The 23927-nt window shown below is 42.6% G+C and overlaps 2 protein-coding genes across 2 annotated transcripts in view; both read right to left on the reverse strand.

Annotated features, from left to right (window-relative positions):
• The window catches only part of MAP2K6 (mitogen-activated protein kinase kinase 6), a 1063669-nt gene that overhangs the window by 958972 nt on the left and 80770 nt on the right, over positions 1 to 23927 (reverse strand). The window lies entirely within an intron of this gene.
• Positions 5014 to 23927, reverse strand: part of GNA13 (G protein subunit alpha 13) — a 47430-nt gene continuing 28516 nt past the window's right edge. Inside the window, exons 3-4 of the mRNA XM_042449729.1 lie at positions 9695 to 9745; positions 5014 to 8547 (exon numbers count right to left, since the gene is read on the reverse strand). Of these exons, the coding sequence (XP_042305663.1) occupies positions 7975 to 8547; positions 9695 to 9745 (624 nt within the window). The 3' untranslated portion in view covers positions 5014 to 7974. The remainder of the gene's footprint in view (positions 8548 to 9694; positions 9746 to 23927) is intronic.

The raw sequence follows: 23927 nt of genomic DNA on the forward strand, positions 1-23927 counted from the left end.
GTGCTACAAGATCCCTCTACACAGAAAAGGTTGAAATGGAGGACATGTCCTGGGAAAGGAGGATGTCTGGTTACCCTGCGCAGGGATAGCAGGCATAGTGGGACTGTCTTTTTCTGGACATTGGCTCGCGGTAAATAACCAGCACTCCGCCTCACAGTACAGAAACCAAAGAGAACAGCCCCATGTCAATGCATAGTTCTCCATTAGTGTGTTGAAGTGGACTGAGATCCACAACGACTCCTGCCGAAATACATGTATCCACACTGCAAAACAAAAGCAGTTGACACCACTTTAACTGCCAGGACTCTTTATTTCACAGTCCAGCTTCCTTAAAGCTCCTACTTAGATCCATTTTTCCCATTTCCCATTTTCTTTTTATGCTTGACAGATTAACATGGTTATCTGATAAAACTATCCACACTGGATCCCTTTGGCTAGCTATTATTAGCCTGGGGACAGGGAGCTGTTGAATTAACAATGTGTAAGCCGCTCTGAGAGCCAGCATGGTGTAATCATTTGAGTGATAGACTCTGGAGACCAGGGTTCAAATCCTGGATTACCTTGGGCAAGTCACTCTCAGCCTCACAAGAGGGCAATGACAAACTCCTTCTGAAGAAACTTGTGAAGATAGTTTCACCTCAAGGTAGTTTCACTTCAGGGGTCACCATATGTTGGAAACGACTTGAAGGCACACAACAAGCCACTCAGAACCTTTGTGGCTGAAAAGTTTCTCTGTGTGTATGCATGTTGTTGTGTACCTTCGAGGTGTGACTTATGGTGACCCTGTCATGGGGTGTTCTTGGCAAGATTTGTTTATAGAGGTTTTTCATTACCTTTCTGAGACTGTGACTTGCCCAAAATCACCCAGTGTGTTTCAAGGCCAAGTGGGGAATCGAACCCTGGTCTCAAGAGTCATAATCCAGCACTCAAACCACCTATGCCACACTGGCAGTGGTAATTATTTTAGTGTGTGTGTGTGTGTGTGTGTAGAAAATTAAATTACTGAACTCGACCCACGCCACTCCTCAAGTACAGGCATGTAACTTGTGCCTTGCATTTCTCTCAACACTGGCTAACTTTAGCAGGATAAGAGTACAAAGGGATCCTGTATCACCTTTGAGACTAACTGAAAGAAACTGGTAGCATGCGCTTTTGTAGGTTTCAGTCTACTTAAAGCTCATACTACCAGCTTCTTTCATTCAGATAGTCTCAAAAGTGCTACAAGATCCCAGACTAACACAGTTATGTCTATGAATTTAGCAGGATAAAGTACAATAATTACAGAACTGCTCTAGTCATGGGGAAATAAAACATGTATTTAATTTAAGGGGCAGTTACTTCCTAATAGGGCCTAGGAGCATGACTTGGGAAATCATTAATCTGTGTAGGGCTAATGTGCATTCAGCCTTGTGCCTTGTCTTACCCTGCAGTGGAGTGAAATTGGATGACTAGCACAGAGCGCAAGCTGGAGACTGAAGGGCAACATCGGCTTACTCAAAAAATATCAATGGTTGAGTCCCATGGGTAAGTGAAGACCGTATATGAAGACAAGTAGACCGAATGTCCACATATAAGTCTACTAGTAGGTTCATTCTTTAAAATGCTGCAAGCATTGTTATAACTATCCATTTGGTCAGATTGTATAGGATCACCACCTTGAGTCCCTATATTGGGAGAAAGGTTGGATATAAGAAAATTTATTATTATTATTAATAATAATAAACCTGGTTGGTTTTCTTCTTTTCTTTGGGGTGAAGCAGATGGTCTGCCAGGAGGGCTAGGCCTCTCCAGCCATGATCAGACAGCAATCATACTGAGACCATGGCAACCATATGGCCAACTTCCAAAGCGGGCCGCCACTGCAGTCCCAAGCTGGCCACCTCCAGGAGCCAGATTTAATCAGTTCCTTTTTGATCTGGTCCAAAGCACTGGATCGTAGCATTGGAGTGCCTTCTGTCCACTTTGGGGGCGTGTGTTATCTGAACGCCATGCTCCCAAAGCAGCTGGAAGCCATTCTTTTGGCCCATGCATTTCGGGCCTTTGTTATATAGAAGTATGATGGCATATAACTGAGAACCTTCCTTATGTAGCTCTAGCATGCATTTAAGATATTTTATTTAAAAAGACAAGTTGGGAATACATCTTGCAAGAAAAAACTCTTGGCAGCCTCGCTCATCCTTTTTTTAATTAACAAAAGCACCTGACATAATAAATCTTATGCAAACATGTAAATAAAAACAAAAATAAATGCTATTGTTGGAGGAAATTTTGCAGAGTAGTCAATGTGTCAATCTGTGATGATTTTTATATTAGCCAAATTTGTCTGCAAGAAGCTGGAGCTTGTTCAACTAATTTTGAGTGGAAGGAGGAGCATACAACCCCAGTGAGACTAGTCCAGAGAGACCTTTGTTTAAACTTCAAACAAGTGTTTCTCTTTCATTTTTCTCTACTTATTAGTGCAGTCTCAAAGCTACTTCTGTAGAGGAAGGAAGACTTAAGAAATTTAACTGAACATATACTGGGCTGATGGGGAGGAGAGGAACACTTCAGATCAGTCACATGGATACATTCCAACAGATTATAAAGCTCTTTCCTAATACAAATTGGTTTACAAGTTGTTCAAAATGTTCTTTTGCCAATTATTGTGCAAATTGTTACTTGAAAAAAGTATCCCTTCATAGGTAGTGATAAAGCCATAAACTACAAATGGTTATTTATTTTGGACAATTTTGCACTAGCACAAGTCAGAGTAACTCTTATGATGCAATGTTATCTTGAAAGTAAACTACAATAAATTAAGTGGTTAAAAGTTGCTTTTTGGCAGTAGTAGTAGTATTAACTAGAAAAGTGTTTCTGTTAAATTGTTGTGTCTTCAAGTTGTTTCTGACTTATGGCAACCCTATCATGTTTCTATTTGGCAAGATTTGTTCAGAGGAGGTTTACCTTTGCCTTCCTTTGAGGCTGAGAAAACGTGACTTGCCCAAAGTCAACCAGTGAGTTTCTATGGCTGAGCAGCGATTTGAACTTTGGTCTCTAGTCACAATCCAACACTTAAACCAAAACACTACATTCGTTCTTTCTTGTTAGATAGACTGGTTTAACTTAAAGTTTTTATTGCACTAGTAATTAAATTTGCTTTTTTTAAAGGCAAGTGCTTGGAGAAACTGATTACAAGATCTTGATTATAAGATCCAACTGCTGATTACAAGATCCAGCAACCATGTTTACAAAAATGACCTGGGCCACAGAATATCAAGTTCACAATTAATGAATGATAATTTCTTTCCATGAAAAACTAGGAAATTCCTTATTTTACTTCCATGCTACTACCCTTAACTACCGCAACTCTAATGTAAAATTTCACTCAACAACACAGTTTCAGCCATAACAAAATCTGAAGACTCTGCAAAATTCTTTAGGCATTTCTAGGTTCTAGACAGCACAACTTTATGGTCAACCTCCACCAGAAGCATAGAATTGTACTGGATGACCTAGAAAATGCATAAAAAGAACCTATTTCCTCAGATGTGGGTAAGTGAAACCACGGGTACCAGGCCTGCGGATACAAGGGTCATACTATATAACAAAATCATTTCAAGATTTTAATGTGAGAGTTTCCAACTTTTTATATCTGTTTTTTTTCTTCAGAATTGTATGACATAAAAACATTTCTTTTAACTTTATGGGCTACCAAAACCAACTCTGGAGGACTAGGAAATCCAACAGCTGCATGGGTGGGGAAGAAACTTTGATCAGCAGAAGATGGATTTAATCCACTGTGCATAAAGTTGCTTCTTTGGTTTTTGCAACAGAAAGAGTTAAAGCAGTTCTACCCATAAAATGAAACTTGGCATACAGATTAGCATTTTAATTGCAGTTTCAAAGTTAGGGAAAGACCAAAACTCACTGCACTGCAAATTAAATGTTTTCTCAAGGAAAAAAAAAATTCAAAAGCACAAAAATATAAACTCTATATAGGCAGTGAGAATGTAGATTGTTTATTTACTGTCAGTAAATTACTTTACATAAGGCAATATTAATGGTTGGAACACTTGGAAATTATGTACAGAGAACAATGTACAACTAAAGGAAGCTTTCATCTATTAGTAAATCAAACCATTTTAAAATTATGCCTTTAAAAACGTCTTTAGAAATAATTTATTGCCAATGCTGAACCAAGGCAAGGGGGAAATTTACAAGTACGTAGAAGATTCTCTTAGTCCCTGGAAAAGTTATAAAAGTTATACATATAAAAAATGTAAAGCTGCAAAACACCCCACATTTATACAAAGCTAATACAAATCTTGATTTAATTAAGGGTTTGGTGATGTTTTTACAAAATATGTATTTTAGAGAAAGGCTTTATAGAACATAAGCTCTGACTGGTGCTATTAAATGGGGAAGCTGTTTTAAATAACACAATTATTTGCTTTCAAGTACATCAGAAGACTGCAAATGGCACTATTACAACGCTGTGTAATTCTTAAAAGTCTGATTTTAGAGATGTCCGTCTTGTGGTACCATCAAATAAAGAAAAGCTTATAAAGCAGTTCACTAGTGAGCAACTGTCTACATCTAATCAGTGCTCAAAAACAAAATGGCTGCCATTGCCTTGATACCCAGGCTTCCTAAGGTTACTTTCTCACATAATCTTACAAGACAACAAAACATATGTTGACAGAAAAACATTTTAAGAGACTGTGCCCATGAAGCATCACAGTCACCCACAAATTCCTGCCTTGACTCAAAGACTCCTCACATTTGGGGTTCCTTAAAGCTGCTTCTTCTTACTGGAGTGATATTTACAGGCAAGTCTGGGAATGAGGCATAGCTGCTTATACCGAGCTATGAAAACAAAGTATGAGACTAAAACACAGAATGTGCATACACATAAGTGAGAGGAATTTTTAAATAAATTTGCCTTTTTTCAAATTAAAAAACGTGAACTTTGCAAATCCAAATTATAGGCCAAGTTTTTCTTACACCATAGAGATATTTCTTTTTTTAAAAAAAAAATATTGTTTTAAGATAGAGAAAATCTTTATCTGGCAAAATAGGCCTATACAGTGGGCCCTTGGTATTCACTGGGGCTTTGGTTCCAGGACTCCCATGGATGCCAAGATCTGTGGCTACTCAACTCCCATTAAATACAATAGCATAGTGAAATGGTGACCTTTATATAAAATGGCAAAATCAAGGCTTGCTTTTTGGAATTTGTATCTTTTTGGAATATTTTCAAGTCAAGGATGGTTGACTCCATGGGTAATGAATCCGTGGATATGAAGAAACAACTGTAATTTGAAAATTATCTGAAATACAAGGTTTTAACATTATTTCTACTTAAAATGTAGATTTTGACATTCTTAGGGTGTATTTAGATGGCTAAGCCACTCCTCTTAGCAAGATACTTATTTTTAGTTTTGTTTTGTTTTTTGCACTATAAGGGACCACTAGAACATCTTCAAAGCATTGCATAGTGGCAACTGTAAAATATGTCACAATGTACTCCAAGACTCCTAGATAGGTGGCCTATAGCCTAGAACCCTCTGTGACCGGGATTTATATCAGGACAGCAGAAAGGAAAGAAACCGTAAGTGTCCTGTTCTATACATGCTGATGGCTAGCTTGTGTAGGGTGGTGATAAACTGTAGTCTGTGACATTGCTTACTCAAAACCCACAATCTGTTTCAAGGTTTATGGTGTGTCAACACTGATTTATTATAATTACGTAAATTAAACACAGCACATGTAAGCAGTTTTTTTCTGCCCATCTCATCCTATTTGGGCCATTCCACAGCTGCTTTGATTTAAAAAAAAATAGCATAGGAGGAAATGTACATGTGAGATTACATGTCCAATGCAGCATGTCCTTCACTCTGATTGCATATACATTTTTTCCTCAAAGCCATGTCTTTTTATAGCTATCTTTCTAGAACACAATGGTACATCTGACTCACATTATAAAACCCTATTATAAAACTGAGTCAACATTTATTCTTATTTCTTCATATACAGAGTTTTACATATATCTTGATTTGTTAGCTAAACCTGGTGGGGAAGCTGATTAAAAACAGGTACTTTATTTACTCATATACTACTTTGTAGACAGGAGCCCAGCAAGTCTAACCCCATTCTAATATACAATTTTTGATAGAATTCTGAAAGAATTCAGGTGCAGGAGAAATGACACCCCTATATATACTGTTTCCCTTTAGAAGCTTCAAAAATCTGCTGATGACATTTATACATTTCCTAGCAATATGATCAGTTCTGTGCTATGTGTGCTTTATTCTGGCAATGGAGTGCTTGCTCCCTCTTTCCCAACTAAGGCCACTATCAGGTAAACTGGCATTCATGTTAAGGACACTGCAAGGAAAACAAAACAGGCACTTTAGGTTAAAAAGGTTCTGCTTTAAATTACAGTACAGCATATACTAGCATTGGATTAGGTCCACTGAAGTGCTGAGAAAGCCAAGCCTATTCTATTAAAGCACTTAGTCTGCAAAAGTTCTCATGTTACCCACATCTAATATGTGGCAAAAATTAAAGTAGTTTTCAAAATAATGGACATTTTGCTGATTTCCTTCCACAATGATTACTTACTAGTAGCACAAAGCATTTCAGAGTCCTAGCAATGTACTACATTCATGCAATAAAAAGGAAGTTGTGCTCCTAATCTCTGGTCATGTTAATCATTCACATATTTATGGCAGTAAAGTATTAAAACAGACATAAGTGCTAATTGCTTTTGTAGAAGTTATCTCTTAAGCATAGTATTACAAAACCTGTGATAAAAGTTACAGTTAAACTAGGATGTCTAGCCAGTAATGTATGGGCTTTTAACGAATTCCTGAGAAATCAAAATATCACCAGCATCCTCAAAACTGAGATGAAAAATAGTAAAAAACACCTCTGTTTTATTTTCATTACCTGTATTTGTTTGTAGGCTGAATTATTGAGATGTGTGGCAATCAAAGTGAAATGTGCTATCCTTTTTTCATTTCAGTTTTTTGCAGTATTATATGTTATTTGTAGATCATTCAGCGCTTTTTGTTTTTTAAAAACAAGTTTTGCCCTTTTTTCTGATATAATGGCCAGCACTGTGTCAACTACAGCTGTGTACACTCTCAGTGTTGTCATACTACTTTAACAAGTTGCATCTGACAGCTATAAATACTGTCACTGTTTAGCAGAAACAAATCTCATGCTTGGCTTTCTTGATTACCCCAACTACAATATCTGTTCTAACTAAACCAAAAGAAAAAAAGGAGCTTTCTTCAACAATGGCTTATTCACAGAAAATGACAGGCGTTTAAAAGCTAAAAGCAGTTGTGTGCTTTAAGCTATGTTAGCATCAAACTATAAAAGCATAGATTTCTCTAACTGTAAGAGCTATCAGCAATCATTTGTACAGTATTCACTTTGATTAAAATATTCAGTGGGAGTGGGCCAGAATTGTTTTCCTTTCTGGTACCATTTGTAAGCACCCTCTATTGGCATGGAAGCATAAACACATCTGTAAACTTCAAGTACACCTTAACTATTGGGCAGACGAGAGCTGTTTCCCACACAGAATGAGTGGTAGTGGTTGGCCAAGCTTGGGGAGCAGTCCAGAGTTATATCAGGTCTCTGCTGTAACAATTTCAAATGCCAAAACCGCATTAGCGAATTTCCAAAGTAAATTCTTTCAACCACATTGTCTATACATGAATAGATGTTACAGGAGTACAAGCTTTTATCAATCTGAAAAAGATGGAAAAGGTTAAAACTTGGGAGTTAGTTCTTAAAAGTCTGTTAAGAAATTAAAACTGATTGAAAAGAAAGTTACAGTGGAAAAAATTAAAGCCTTAATTTCAAGAGAAATTGGCAATAACTTGAACAGCAGCAGCCTTTACCCACACTCAATGAGGTCTAACAAGACCGGTTTCCCCCCAACTCCTGCTGTAAACTATTAACCCAAAGTCTTTTTGCCCATTACTGTAGCATGAGCTGCTTGAGGTTGTCATGAAGGATGGTATCCTTGACATCACGAAACACAAGGCGGATATTTTCTGTATTAATAGCAGTGGTGAAATGGTGGTATAATGGCTTCTGCTGCTGGTCCCGGCGTTTGGTACGAAAACAATCCACCAGGAATTTTTGGACATCTGTTAAGTTATGAGGATCACCTTCAAAATCTGGGAAGTAGTCCTTGATGCTCACTTTTTGCACTTTTTCCTCAAGTAAGTCTGTCTTGTTTAGGAAGAGAATGATAGAGACATTGCTGAAAACCCGATTGTTGACTATAGTTTCAAAAATGTTCAGAGATTCTGTAAGGCGATTTGTTAGTCGATCCTCCATAAGTACCTGGTCAAATTCACTTGATGAAACCAGGAATAGTATTGAAGTGACACTGTCAAAGCATTCAAACCAACGTTTTCGCTCTGACCTTTGGCCACCCACATCAACCATCTTGAAGGGAACATTTTTAATCTCAAAATCGTACTCATGGATCCCTTTGGTAGGTCTTCGTGCCAGTAGAATATCTTGCTGAGAGGGAAGATAGTCCTATGAGAGATTTAAAAAAATACTGGCATTAACAATATCACTGTAGATGTTACTGAAACTCAGAATAAACTGGCATAGGAAGTTCAGGATATAAGCACTTGAGCCTTCATTATGTAAGCATTTTAAAAAGCCTTGAACCAAATTTAAGGTGCAACATTAAAAATTAAAATAATGAGAATGAATTATTATACTCTTAAGTCTCACTAGGTATTCACTTGATTAAATCATAATTGAAGAATCTGTGCATTGTGAAAGCAGAAAGTGAAAGGACTGAGGAAAGACGACTGAGCAAACTGGCACCAACTTGGGGGCATCTAGAACAACTACTCATATTATTAGTAGTCTAAAATAGTGTGTGCCCACTCATATGGAGTATGTCAGCTCTGTAAATTTTAAGTATGAATTAGAAGCATTTCAAAGCACCATGGCCCAGAACAGACAGGCCAAAATAAAGCTGCTTCGGGTCACTTTGGAAGTATGCTGTTTAAATGACACTTGCATCTTAAGAGGTCAGAAGGTGCACCTTAAGACTGGAGCGTGGCTTTGGCGCGGCTTTCAGACTCTTAGAACGCATGCATAATTTAAACAGCATACCTCCCAAGTGACTTGAAGTAGCTTTATTTTGGCCTGTCTGTTCGGGCCCTATGTTTATTATTAGTGGGCTAAATACAAAGGCAAGAATCTCTCTGTCCTTGCCCTGTGCTGAAAAACCAACTGCAGAGGTTGGTTCCAGTCTTCCAGATGTGGGCTTAGGAGCAAATAGGGGCCTGGAGCAGGATAATGGTGGTGCTCCAGTTTCACTATAATATGTTCCTTACATCAACGAGGTTCACCACTGGATTCTTCCTATAAGGGTTTTTATCTGGTTTTAATATATGTAAAGGAGGAGTGGTGACAGTATAACAGTGAAGGAGTTAGCAGGAGAGGGGTAATGGGGATTGTTATGCTAGGTATACAATAAAAAAGTCCTTCAAATAAACCTATCACTGATATTCCCCACCAAGACAAGAAATATGTTGTCATGTTCTTTCACATTTACTTTGCAATGTGGTAACTTCAACCATTAAATCTGCAAGTATAAAAAAAATCAAATTTCCATTCCAGCTTGTAGTAGTACTTTAACATTTAAATTAATGAGTAAACTTACTGGTTCTCCAAGTTTATCCAAGTTGTCCAGGAAATATTTTATGGATTCCCCCTGAAATTAACGAAGAGTATACTTATTTTTATTCATAATTAATGTATTTATTTACAGTAATTCAATATTAATTACCTTTCAAACATACGGTACCTATTACTTTTCAAACATATGGTAGCTATTATTCCGGTGTTGTGCTTAACTCTTAAATGCACCTACCTGAAAACTAAATTGCATCAAAATCTACAAAACATTCATCAAGTCAAGGGTCAATACCCATCACAGAGATTTCAGTGAACAACATGCACACTATAGAGAGTCTACATGTACAGAATCAGAGAATGCAATTCATCAACAGTTTATAAAGTTCTCTTTCTAAGGTGTGTAAATAAAAGAAATCACTCCATGCTTTTCAAATTTCCGCATAATGTAGAGTTCATCAGTTTAAACAACATGTAAGGAGAAGCTGAGTAAAATGAAAAGTTCAATTGAAACAAATTTTATTCCAATAAATGCAATGGGCTCAAGGCAGAACCCAAGCACAATTTAAAAATTAAAAATAGTTGTTGTTGTGTGTCTTCAAGCTGTTTCCGACTTATGGTGACCCTAAGGCAAACCTATCATGGGGTTTTCTTGTCAAGATTTGTTGAAAAGAGGTTTGCCTTTGCTCTCCTCTGAGCCTGAGCGCATGTAACTTGCCCAAGGCCAGACAGTTGGTTTCATGGCTGAGCAGGGAATTGAACCCTGGGAGTCTTGAGTTGCCACACTGGCTCCCACTAGAAATAGAAGAGAGTAGAATTTACATTTGTCAAAGTCACTGTGCACTAATCCAGTTTTGAGGAAGCTCCACCTAAATTTGTCTTCTTCTCTTAGCTCTAATCTGAGCTGTGTGTTGCTAGTAAGCTATTTTACTAGAGTGTACTCCTAAGCCAGAAAAATATCCAAATTGGTAAAAATTACAACTGGCCCTAACTACTTTGTTTTGGCCCTTCCTATTGCCCTAGGTGCTACTCTACATCTTCAACTCCACCCCACTTCCAGAGTATGCCCAAAAGCTCTTCACACATTAAAAACCAGCTCCTTGACAAAAAAAAGTTGCATGCTCCTGAAATAGCCCCTCTTTTAAAATGTGTTTTCTTCCTCCAAAATTTACTACATTTAAAACGGACTTTCCAAGTACACAGAATGCTGAAGCTCAAACGCCATCAACAATATGTCAAATATAAGAATTATTAGTCAAATGTGATTATTATTATTATTTATATAGTGCTGTAGATTTTCACAGCGCTGTACATAAAACAATAAATATATAAGAGAAAGCCTGCCTATGGCGTACAATCTAAGAGATAATAGGATAATACATCTATGTAACATGTAGGATATTATCATCTATGATGGAATGCTAGAAAGAAAACTACAACTGGGCAATTGACTCCCATTAGAACAAATACAACCAAGGCATGAATAACACTTTGCAATGTATCCATCCTTCCAATAGGAATCCACCTCTAAAGGGGTCTAGCAAGCCATTCTTTCCAAAAACAGTATTCCACTTCCTATTCTGTTTTTCTCTTTCTGGATCTCACTCTGCTGTTCATGGTAAGAGTGTGTCATCCCACGGGACTCTTTGAGTATCACTGTCGCCACCAATTTTTTATTCTACAGCCTTTTCATACTTCTGCAAACTTGTGACTAGCAACTTTTATATGTAACAGTTGTGAGAATGGTAACTATATTTGGATACATAATTGATATTAGTGTGTTTTTATGTTGGTTGTGTTTGTTGGTATGCATTATACTTGTAATAAACTGAAATGACCACTGGCTTTGTGGCAAATAAAATTTGTTTTGATCTGAGTCTGTACCCCCCCCCAAAAAGCAAAACACCTTGTGCCACTATAAAGACAAACAAACTTACTGTAATGTAAACTTGATGTTTAACAAATACATGAAGTGACCCTCCCCCAATTGGCAGATCTTCTGTCTCTCATGCTTACACATTCAGCAAGAGAAAAGAAAGGTGGGCACTGCTGATCTGAATGAACTCTTCTATACAGGCTGCATTTCATGGTCATTTGACCCCTACTCTTAATTAATTTTGGGCAGCAGGAATATTACTAGGCAAGTTCCAGCTGTTTATTAGTGACAGTTTTGCATTGGCATTACTCATCTTCACATCACATAATTTTGTTTAAGAGGGCTGTACTGATTTATTACCACTACAGAATGTCGAGAGCCAGCAAGGTACAGTTTTAGTGTTGGACTAAGTCTATGGAGACCAGAGTTCGAACCATAAGGCTATGGAACCACATTCTGTGACCTTGGGCAAGCCACACTTTCTCAGTCTCAGGCAAAGGCAAAACCCCTTTAACAAATCTTGCCAAAGAAATCCAGTAACAGAAAAGAAATTCATCACCATAAGTCAGAAACTACTTGAAGACATAAAAGAGCAGCAGCAGCCGCAGCAGCCGCAGCAGGGCTACTTGAAGAACAATGCCTGTTGTAAGAATGACTGGTGGCCATCCCATTTCTACAGTCTCAAAACTATAATTCTTCTTCACAATTTTCCAAGTATGCAACATTAAAACAAATAAGAATGCTACCTCTAGTGCACTCTTCTGTGACTTCCAGATTAACAGCAGAAGCCTTTAGGGACCTAGATCTCATTTCATCAGATGCATGAAATACTGGCTTTACTGTGCATGGCAGAGTGGGATGCTGTTGGACTGAATTAAAGAATTCTCAGAGTTGCAGTTCAACAATATCTAAAGGGCTTCATGATTTTCACCTATGGTATATGGATTTGGCCTTTCAGTGTACTAACATAGTATGTAACAATACACAAGCTGGAGCATATTTCCTGTGACCACCAAAGGCCATTTAGTACTCCATCTCTACTCCATTTTTACTATAAAATTATACAGTTTCTTTGTGACCCAAAACATGTTATATACGAAGTTAAATGGCTTCCACCGCTTTCATTAAAACAGAGCCTTTATTAGTCCATGGAGCTATCCAATTTTATGGACAATGCACTGTAACTCCTATGCAACAGTCATACAAGCCCACTCTGTGATCAGAAGGCCAGTGACTGATATACTACACATTTTCAACTACTACTCTAGTTACTGTTCACAGTACACAATATGAGCCACTCTTTGTAGTGAAGCCCTTATGCCATAACTGCATTTGTTCAAATCCTTAAGATAAAGTCAGAAACCTAAACAAAACAAAATATTTTCTGGAGCTTGCTGGCTCAACATAGCTCCCAGTTAAAATCTTTCCAAGGAACCAACAAGGAATTCCTTCAGACTGCAATTATTTCAAGACATTTTTAGGAATAATAATCTGCACTTTGTAATCTGTATCACTTCAAGCAGTACTTAAAAACAACACACACATACACTAGAGAGCAAGAGAGACAGACCGACGAGAAGACAGTGCATATGGCGTCAAACTATATGGTACATATGTGCACGCATGAACATGAATGAAGTCTGAAAAATAGTTTTAAGCCAATTTCCAATGTCAGCATAGGCCACTAGCTAAATAAAACAGAAATTTTTCCAGAGAATACTATAGCTGACAAAAGCGGGCTCTCAAGGCTTGGAATTTTTAAGAGGCAAAAGTTCTAAACATTCTTACCCACCAATAAGTCACACTACCATGCAGAGTGTGTGCTTTTAGCCATTCAATATTATAGTTTTTCTTACAACTATTTGCACCTCTGAAGCGGAAGAAGTCAACCACTTAGTAATTTGCTGAGGTCACAAAGATCTCTGTGGTGAAAGAGGGAGCTCAGCTGAGGTTTCTCATGACCAAGGATAGGATTAAATGCTGGATTTTTTAGCCACACAATAACCCATATTCTACAATGTCAAAGACAACAATTTGGAAAAAAAATTATGAGCTCATATTGTATAATGCCTCAAAAGCCCTTTAAAAATTTTTTTGGAAAGCCTCCATAAATTTCACATGCAATAATTTACTGCATTAAACCTTTCCCCCCAAGTCATTCTACTATTTAGCTCATCATGCAGTATTTTGTTTCAAAAAGCCTATGATTAGTAATAAGAACCAACTATTTAAAATCAATTACACTATTAAGTTAAACATCTAACAAAAAGACTCAATGCATTTTAAGTTAATAAAAACTTATCTTTCCAACATGTTGAGAACAAGCCTGCATAAAAAAACTTCTGTTGTACCCAACACTCCCAAATATCTCATGTTGCCTCTGAAACTCAAGCCATTCTTCCACATTCTTTTGCACAAAGTTTACTGAAATGCTTCCCTTGTACAAAGTCGGTCCAAGTGAATAGAGCACATTCACACTTGCTACCTGCAACATGGACAAATGATCTTCAAATGTTTTGAACTATAATTTCCATAATTCCTTACCATTAACAATGCTAGTTGCTTATTTGGGAGTTGGAGTCCAAAAGATTTTGAGAGGGTATGTAGTTCTGATGGTTTTTGTGGTGGGGAGAGGGAGAGGTCCAGTCCAGCTGGGGAAAGCATCAGTGAGTTACAACAGCAGTTCCTTGCTGTCTACAAAGTCTGCTCTACCTCCAGGGCAGGTGGTCTGATGCATCTGAAAAGATACATCTGTTTACTGAATCTGAAAGCAGCCAGAATGAAGCCCTGTTCACTGTGAGGAGAGGCTTGTGTGCCAATGCCAGAAGTTTTAAGAGTTGACTGTAAGGGCTGTTCGACAGTGGAACACACTCCCTCGGAGTGTAGTGGAGTCTCCCTCCTTGGAGGTCTTCAAACAGAGGCTGGATGGCCATCTGTCGGGGATGCTTTGATTTGGATTTCCTGCATGGTAGGGGGTTGGACTGGATGGCCCTTGTGGTCTCTTCCAACTCTATGATTCTATGACTCATGAGTTGCAACAAGACCAATAAAAGTGACCACAGGGGTATCGGAAATGACACAGGTGGGTAGAGACATGATAAGCCTTTCATGTTTTTTTTTAAACCATTGGATTGGTAAATAAAGTATTTGCAGATTGAGATACAAGCTTGTTAATGACAATGGCTGCATGGTATACTTTCAATGTCAAAAATGCTAAACCTTGCTATTTCAGAGATGCAACAAAAAAAATCACTATTACTAAAACTGAAGCTGATACCTTTCCTCATAATGAGAAGCTGCAAATGGAAAAAAAGTGTCTCCATTTATAACTATATGACCTTTTTGTGGAGCCTTTGCTAGAGACCTGTAGCTGCTAACCTCGGTGAAGTACAGGTTGCTCACCTGTAGCTGTGTTTCTTCGAGTGGTCATCTGCGAATTCACACAAATGGGTTTATTCTGCGCCTGCGCAGCAATCTCCGGGAACTTCTAGAATCTCTAGGCAGAAAGTAATGTATCTTTCTGCAACTTTTTGGCAGTAGCCCCGCCCACCCGTATATAAGGCCCCTGGTGGCCCACTCTTCCTCAGTTCCGAATGAGCCGCTAATCAGCGCGGCAACAAGCGTTGTCAATGAGCAGACACTGAGGGGATGGATGGGCGGGTTTGTGTGAATTCGCAGATGACCACTCGAAGAAACACAGCTACAGGTGAGCAACCTGTACTTCTTCTTCGTGGTCTCTGCGAATCACACAAATGGGTTTAGACTAGCGAGCTATAGTCAATGGAGGAGGGAGTGTCAATATCCAATAATCATATATCAATAAAGTATGTAAACCAAACAGCTGTGTTATTTATTAACAGTACACAGGTCTATTGCATGGCAGAAAGTAACACTGCCCTCCCAAAGGCTGCTTCATGCCTGGCCCTCGCATCCAGCCTGTAATGTTTAATGAATGTCAAAGGCTGGGACCAGACAGCTGCCTTGCACACATCCTCAAAAGGGGTATCCCCGTCAAGAAGGCTGAGGATGCAGCTACCGCCCTAGTTTCATGGGCCCTAACCCGACCTGGCAGAGGCTTTCTAGCCAGTTCGTAGCAGAGGTGTATGGTACTGACCACCCACTTGGAGTGGTGACACCGGCAGCCCCTTCTTGGCTTCGGAGTAGCACACAAAAAGTCTCTCCGAACGCCTGTAAGCAGATGTCCTGTCCAGATAGAATGCCAGCGCCCTGCGGACATCCAGGGCATGGAGCTGACGCTCAGAGTCTGTGGTCGGATTAGGAGCCAGAGTCGGCAAAACAATGTCCTGGTTGATGTGGAAAGCAGACACTACCTTTGGCAAGAAAGTAATGTCTGTACGGAGCACCACCTTGTCCTTATGGAAACGGAGGAAAGGCTGGTCCATCCTCAGAGCACACAGTTCACCAGCTCGATGGGCTGAGGTGATAGCTACCAGGAAGGCCGTCTTCCAAGTGAGGAGTCTGAGGTCCGTGGTAGCTAAGGGCTCAAAGGGCTTGAACACCAAATGTGCCAGGACAGTATCTAGACTCCACTGTGGCGTAGGGTCTAGAATCGGTGGATGCAAATTGTTAAATCCCTTTAGGAACCTCCTTATGAGAGGATCACCAAACAGGGAAGGCTTGTCCTGAAATAGGTAGTGAGATGAGATAACCGACAGGTAGCACTTGATAGAACTCAAAGAAAGTCCTGCGTCCGCCAAGGACATGAGAAAGTCCAGGACCATAGGGATGGAGACACGGGATGGTGGAACGTCCTTCGATTGTAAAAAGGTTAGGAACCTATCCCATTTGTAGGCATAGGACCTCCGTGTGGATGGTCTGTGAGCTGCCCTGATGATATCCTGTACACCGGATGGAAGTGTCCTCAGGATAGAATCCTCCATGCTACCAATGGGAGAGATTGCATCTCGGGATGGTGAACTCGTCCGCCGTGGAGCGAGAGGAGGTCGGGCCGGTGCTCGAGGCGGAGATAGTCCTGTGCTCGTTGCAGGAGCAGAGCAAACCAAGGTTGTCTGGGCCACCACGGAGTTATCAGAATTGCATCCGTGTGGTCGGCCAGCATCTTCGAGAAGACTCGAGTGATGAGGGGAAATGGAGGAAAGGCATAAAGGAGTCCTTGAGTCCATTTGATCTGGAAGGCGTCCCCTTCCGATCTTGGGTCTCTGTACCGTGAGCAAAATCTCGCGGTGTGAGCGTTGAGCCGGGAGGCGAAGAGGTCGAGGAGGGGAGTTCCCCACTGGTTGAAGAGCAGGGAGACTACCTCTGGGTGCAATCTCCACTCGTGGGAAGTGGAGGGTGACCTGCTGAGATGATCTGCCAGGTCGTTCTGGTCGCCGGGCAGGTGGATGCTCTGTAGAAGAACTTTTTGTGCTATGCACCATTCCCAGATGCGGATGGTGGCTAACAACAAAGTCCTCGACTTTGTACCTCCTTGTTTGTTGAGGTAGTACATAACGGTGGTGTTGTCGGTGAGAAGGAGTACCACCTTCCCAGCGAGGACCGACTGGAAGGCTCTGAGTGCTTTCTCCACGGCAAGCATTTCTAAGATGTTGATGTGGAAGGAAGCTTCTGCCGGTGACCATTTGTCTTTTATTGTAAGGTCCAGCGTGTGGGCGCCCCATCCTTGTAGGGAGGCGTCCGTGGTCAGAGAGATGTCCGGCTGGGGGGGGGGGGTAAGGAATGGCATCCCCACACAGACGTTGTCGGGTTGGAGCCACCATCGTAGAGACCTCTGTACAGTCCTGGGGATGGTGAGAAGCTTGGTAGGTGCGTGTCGGACCGAGTCGAACACGGATAGGAACCAAGATTGAATGGGCCTTAGACGCAGTCTGGCCCACGGCGTGACAAAAGTGGTGGAGGCTAAATGTCCCATGGCGGTTTGTACTGCATGGGCCCGAAGACGCCTTGTTCTTGGAAGGTATGCCCTCATCTGCAGGGAGTCCAATGTTGCCCCTATAAAGTCTATCTGCTTGGTAGGGGTCAAGGTGGACTTGTCGAAGTTGACCTGTAGTCCCAGTGCTTGAAGTAGGGATAAGGCAAATTCCAACTGCTTGAGTAGCATGTCCCTTGAGGGTACTGTGAGGAGCCAGTCGTCCAGGTATGGGAAGACTGTAATGCCCTTTTGACGCAGGTATGCCACTACGGGTGCCATGCATTTGGTGAAAACTCTTGGAGCTGTAGAAAGACCAAAGGGAAGGACCTTGTACTGATACGCCTGATGTCCCACGGCAAAGGCGAGGAATCTGCGATGGTCTTCCAGGATAGCTATGTGAAAGTAGGCATCTTTCAAGTCCAGCGTCACAAACCAGTGGCCTTCCTGCAGGAGTGGTAAAATAGAAGCAAGGGTTACCATCCTGAATTTCTTGTAGACAATAGTCATTGAGGGTTCGAAGATCCATTATTGGTCTAAGGCCAGAGTCTCTTTTCGGTACAGTGAAGTACCTGGAAAAGAAGCAGCGCTTGAACTGGGAGGGATGGACCGGTTCAATGGCGCCTTTGTGCAGAAGAGCGCGCACTTCGTCGAGAAGGGTGTCCGAGGGCACGGTTGAAATAAAGGCTCCAGTTGGTGGGAGCTCAGAGAACTCTAGGGCATAACCCCTACAGACGATGTTAAGTGCCCAAGAGTCTGTAGTGATGGCGGCCCAGTTGTTGAAGAAAGGGCTCAGCCTGGTGGTGACGATGTGCGTGGAATCACATCAGAACCTCCTCTTGCCCCGGCCATCCTTCTTCCTGTACCCTTGTTGGTACCTGGGTTGGGAAGATTGGCAGCCGTCAGATGGGGGAGCAGGTGACCTGGAGGATCGGCCCTGAGGATTATTGTCCTGTTGGTAAGGACGGTCCTGGGGCTGGAAAAGGTACTGGCCTCCTGGGTGCCAGGGGCGCTGACCAGGGTACCTCTGACGAGGGGATTTGGACAGTACGGAGGACATACCGTGTTTTCTAGCGGCGGTCTTCATCCGGTACCTGAAGCTGAGCTTCTCGTCCGTCTCTCTGTTGAAGAGCCCCGAATTGTCGAAGGGCATGTCTTCAATAGCCGCCTTAGCCTGGGGGGTGAGGTCTGAGGACCCGAACCATGCATAGCGGCGGAGAGCTATGGATCCAGAGAGGACCTTAGACGCACAGTCCGTGGAGTGCCTGGCAGAGATGATCTGCTGTCCAGCCATCAGGTGGATCTCGTTCCTGAGAGCCGCCATCATGCGTCTCCTGTCGTCTGGCAAGTCAGAAATGGTGGGATCCATCTTCTCCACCAGGTGCTGAACGTAGGCCCCCATGCAAGCCACATAGTTAGCAATTTTCAAGTCCAGGGCCGCAGAGGCGTAAAATTTCTTAGCCAGGCCGTCTAACTTTTTACTGTCCTTGTCGACGGGCGAGGACGAGGTTTTGAGGGCGAAGGTAGACTGGGCCCCTTCCACTATAGCCGAATTCAGCTTGGGATGGTGAGATAGCCAGGAGGGCGCAGATGGAGTAACCCGGTAGAGGTTCTCAATCCGGCGTGAAGTTGACGGGATGGTGGCTGGGGCGTCCCAAGAACGCTTAGCGATCTTCTCCAGGGACGGGAGGTAAGCCAGGGCCGGTGGAGCTGGAGCCAAACCGTGGATCCTCATTTCCACCGGGTCGAGAGCATCGTCCTCGGGGTGGGCGACCTCTAGCTTGAGGGCGTCAGCCATCCGTATGATTCTGTCTGCAAATGCCCGAACGTCATCCGTAGGTGAAGGGACGGAGGGGCCTTGAGGCACAAACGGGGCATCCTCGTCTGAAGCGGGGGATACGGAACGAGGAGAGCCCGAGCCGGACCCCGAAGGGGATGGGCTTCGTAGCCTGATGAGAGGATAGGATGTCCCGAGGTCGTCCCGGCGGGAGGTGTCACCATCCGGGGTACGGGCTAAAGCGTGAGCACGGAGGTCCCGGCGCAGGCGGGACGGGTCAACCGGGATGAGGTACTGTCCCGTGCGCTGGTTGTGGACGAGATCCGGGAATGCCTGGAAGAGGTCCTGATCATGATCTGTAGGTACAGCCAGAGCCTCGTCGGCCTCAGTACCTAGGGAGGCCCGGTCCTGTGAGGCAGAGCGCGGCCGTCTCTTTGGTGGAGGTGAGGGAGATCTTGACCTCAGCCTCTGAGGGGAGAATGGAGCATAGGAGTCCTGAAGCTCTCCCTCCGATTCAGAGTCCACATGCACAATCTGTAGGCTGTCCGCCGGTACAGAGAGGTGACTAGTGAGCAGGACTCTGGGTTTGAGCGGCACTGTCCGGGAAGGGGCCGGTATAGACGGAGTCCGGGTGTTCACCGGCTCAAGAACAGGCGAAGTCGACGGTACTGGCCTCGATTCAGGCGGAGGCACTGAGACCGTGCTTGGGGGCCCCTTACGGCGGCTTTTGGCCGGAGGCGAGGACGAGCGAGCCCGCTTCTTGTCCCGGTGGGAGAGTTTTTCCCCTTTTGTCTTAGGGGCCTTGGGGGCATCCACTTCCCCAGAAGCTCCAGAGCCACCCGGCTGATTGAGAACCCTCTCATAGAGGGCGGCCTTGAGAGTCCGATCCCGATTCTTGAGGGCTTGGGCGGACATGGCCTTGCGGTGGACACAAGTGCCCTGGATGTGTGTCTCGCCCAGGCAGAGGACACACTTGTCGTGGCCATCGGCTCTGGGAATTTTAACCCCGCACTTAGTGCATTGCTTGAAAGAGGCCATGGTAAGAAAGTCCGTTACCAGTCCGAGTCAAGCCAAAATGAGAAGTCGTCCGTCCAAGGGAAGTCCGAAAGAATGGTCAGTGAATTTCCAAAAGGTCAAAGCCAGAGATTCCAAGTAGAAGAGCAAGCAAAAGCTAGCGAAGTTCCTCGAGCTGCTTAGCGCGGCGGAATGAAGGAACTGAGGAAGAGCGGGCCACCAGGGGCCTTATATACGGGTGGGCGGGGCTACCGCCAAAAAGTTGCAGAAAGATACATTACTTTCTGCCTAGAGATTCTAGAAGTTTCCGAGGATTGCTGCGCAGGCGCAGAATAAACCCATTTGTGTGATTCGCAGAGACCACGAAGAAGAATTTAATTTTATCCTCCATACTGACAATTTCAACACCAGAACTTCCAAGTGGAGTACATGAAAGTTGGAATGACTGAGCAGATCTAGTTTTGGATGAAGAACCATGTGGCAATCCCAGGATATGCAGAGTTTGGTGGCAAACCATCATTGCCTGCTTCAGTATAGTGTGATTAATATTGTACAGTATCTATCCTTGCATCGGTTCGCAATTACTTTCTCCAGAAGAGTGAACGGAGGAAAGAGGTAGACCCTTTCACCAAAGGAACAAGAATGTGTCTCCCACAGAACCTCTTCTGACCACTTCCCTGTAGCAAAAAGTCGTCAAACTTCTTGGTTGTTGTTTTGACAAATAGATTGATCTGAGGAATGCCTAAAGTTGTGCTTATCGACTTAGATGCTTGCCAAGAGAGAGTTCAGCTGAGTGAGTTTGAAAGGACATTGTCTGTGCTGGCAATGTAAATAGCTATGGGTTGAATCTCCTTTGTCACATGCTCCAGAAATGAATGATGAGGTAGAGCAAACTTGTGGAGTACCATTTTGTATGTTGATATAGCAAACCATAGTACTGTTGTCCAATGTTACCACGACTTTCTCTCTAAGCAACTTTTCAAATGCTTAGATAAGAGCTAACAGCTCCAAAATGCTGATGTGAAGACTTGCTTTGTCCCTGGACTAATGAATCTGTACAGTCAAATGTCTATAATGCACTCCCCAATCTGTCACTCATGCATCAGTGATGTCTTCAGATCAAATGGCACACTGGATTGAAGATTGTGAAGATTCATCCACCACAACAGAGAGAGAGGGGAACTGTCTAAGGTAAGGTCAATTGTAAGAATTCATAATCTCTCAGGTGCTTGAAAGCACCTGACCTAGAACAAAGGTCTAGAACCTACAGGACCTAGAACAAAGAAGTTCTGGAAAGTTAGTACTGTAGTTACCTTTGCATGTGCAATAGGACAGAATGAACCTTGTGTTGAAGAACCTCTGTCCTGTTGAATAGAAAATAGGCTTTGCCTACTACCGAGTCCAACCCTGCCTTGATGAAGTCTATCAATTTTGTTGGTTTCTTGGAGCTGACACTGAGTCCCAGGTCTTATAGCAGAGAGAGAGAGAGCCCGATGAATGTCTATCTAGATTTTGTGCTTGCAGGATGCCACCAAAAGGCCAGTCGTCCAGGTAAGGGTATCCTTCAAGTCCCGAGGAAGAAGATTACCAGTGTCATGCATTTGGTGAAAACTTTCAATACTGTAGATAGGCCAAACAGAAAGAAATTGTATTGGTAAACATCCATTCTTATGGCAAAGCAGAGGAATTAGTCATGCTGTAGACAGATTACGATGGGGAAGGAGGTCCAGATCTACAGAAGCAAACAGCGGGATGGACTGAAATGTGATCATTTTAAATTTTCATGGTGAGATGCAGTTGTTGGCTCCATGAAGATCTAATATGGGACACAGACTACCCTTTCTCTTCACAACACTGAAATACAGAGATAAATAACTATCCCTTATGCACTGGGCAGTAATCTTGTCTCTCAGAGGTCTGGTTGGAGGGGCAGAGTGCAATATGCCAAAGGGAAGAATACTTGAGAACTCTACAGCATAACCCAAACAGATGATGGTAAGAACCCAAGAATCTGTGGTGATGTTCCACCAAGTGGAATAATGGTGAAATAGTTTTGGGTCCAGGATGGAAAAGGGTCAGAGAAGTGAGAACTGGGTTGTGGTGACATCTTACAAACAGAATAAAAACTTAAGAGGATTGGCATCTCCAGGAAGAGTGGAACATCCAGTGGTGGTGCTGTTGCTGCTGGCTGAACCCCCATCTTCTGAGTCATTACTCTGGCTTTGATCAGAGGTTTCATGGACAAGTCAGTTTTAGAACGGAAGAGTTCTTCCCTATCAAATGGTATGTTTGCTGTTCTGTGCCTGATATCTTCAGTAAGGCCTGCAGAACAGATCCAGGCACACTGCTGTAGTGTAACAGCCTTGAACATAACTTTGGCAGCACAGTCAACTGAATGTTGTGTTAACTGAATCTGTTGTGCTGCCAAGGATAATTCCTCTTTCTGTAACAGGACAGCCATTTTCTTTTGGTCATCAGGTAAGGAAAGGATGAACACTTTGTCCCACAGAAAACACTGATATGCAGACATGCATGGCTGCATATTGGCAACTCAATTTGATAGGACAGCTGAGTAAAAATACCTACTGAAAATGTCATACTATATACCATTCCAATCAGAGGTGTCTGCAATGGCTCAACAACAATTGAATTTGGTGTGGATAGATAAGCTTAGTTCAGCTTAGTCTTGTAGAGATATTCCAAGTGCAATGAAGCCAGAGACAGAGATGGAGACTTGATACATGATTGCTTGATCACCTCTTGAAGGGCTGGCAGCAAAGGGATTGTTGCTGATGTTGGTGCTTGATGGTCTACAGTCTGAAAGACTGGATCCAGAACTGGTGCATGAAGCTGCTATTGCTGGTGCTCGAGGAACAGTAACATCTGTGCCAATTGTCTTCACCATCCTAAGCACATCTGCAAATAACCTGTCCTCTGGAGAGGAAACAGAATGCCCTGGGAACTAAGGGGAGAAACAGACTGTCCCTGAGAAAGTTGGATTGGGCCCTCTATAACTGCATGCCACAACCCCAATATGCCTTTTTGCCAGCCCAAAAAGAAGTGGCAAATTGCCGCTCCTTTTTGCGCTGGCAAAAAGACAGCTTTTCCCACCCCAGCACAGCTTTAAGGCACTCCAGTGGTGTGCAGCATATGAACGCCATGCTGCTGCAGCGCCCAAATGCCAGCAGATGGGAGGCCTGAAGCTGGCTTCCAGGTGTCATGGAGGCATGCACTGTGCGCACGCCATACCCCAAGTCAGCTGTACTGGCCCTATGTCTAGGGTGTGGGAGACGCAGGTGAAGAAAAGTCAAAGGTTGTTGACTCAGGACTGAAGATTAAAATGGGCTATGATGGAGTTAGAGAATGGAATGTGGTGGTTCAGCTAGAACAGAAGGGGACTGAGATTGACTATGATACCAAGAATACAGAGATCACCTAGTGGAATGACAGTCAACATCCAAAGCATGGTACTGATCTCTTAAAATAGAGAATGAGAGAAGTATGATTTTGGTGCCCTGATCTCAGTGTTCTCTCTAGTATCAGTCTATGTAAAAGAAGTAAATGGCAAATCCTCCAGATACCACATAATACTGTGGTGAAAATGAGATGTACCATCTCTTCCAATAGAATGGGGACTTTTCATATCTAGGTAGCACCCTCATCAACCAACTGGGTGGTGACATGACAGGAAGTTGGAACAGGTGATA

This window comes from Sceloporus undulatus, chromosome 2 (assembly GCF_019175285.1).
Source record: "Sceloporus undulatus isolate JIND9_A2432 ecotype Alabama chromosome 2, SceUnd_v1.1, whole genome shotgun sequence".
Lineage (NCBI taxonomy): Eukaryota > Metazoa > Chordata > Lepidosauria > Squamata > Phrynosomatidae > Sceloporus > Sceloporus undulatus.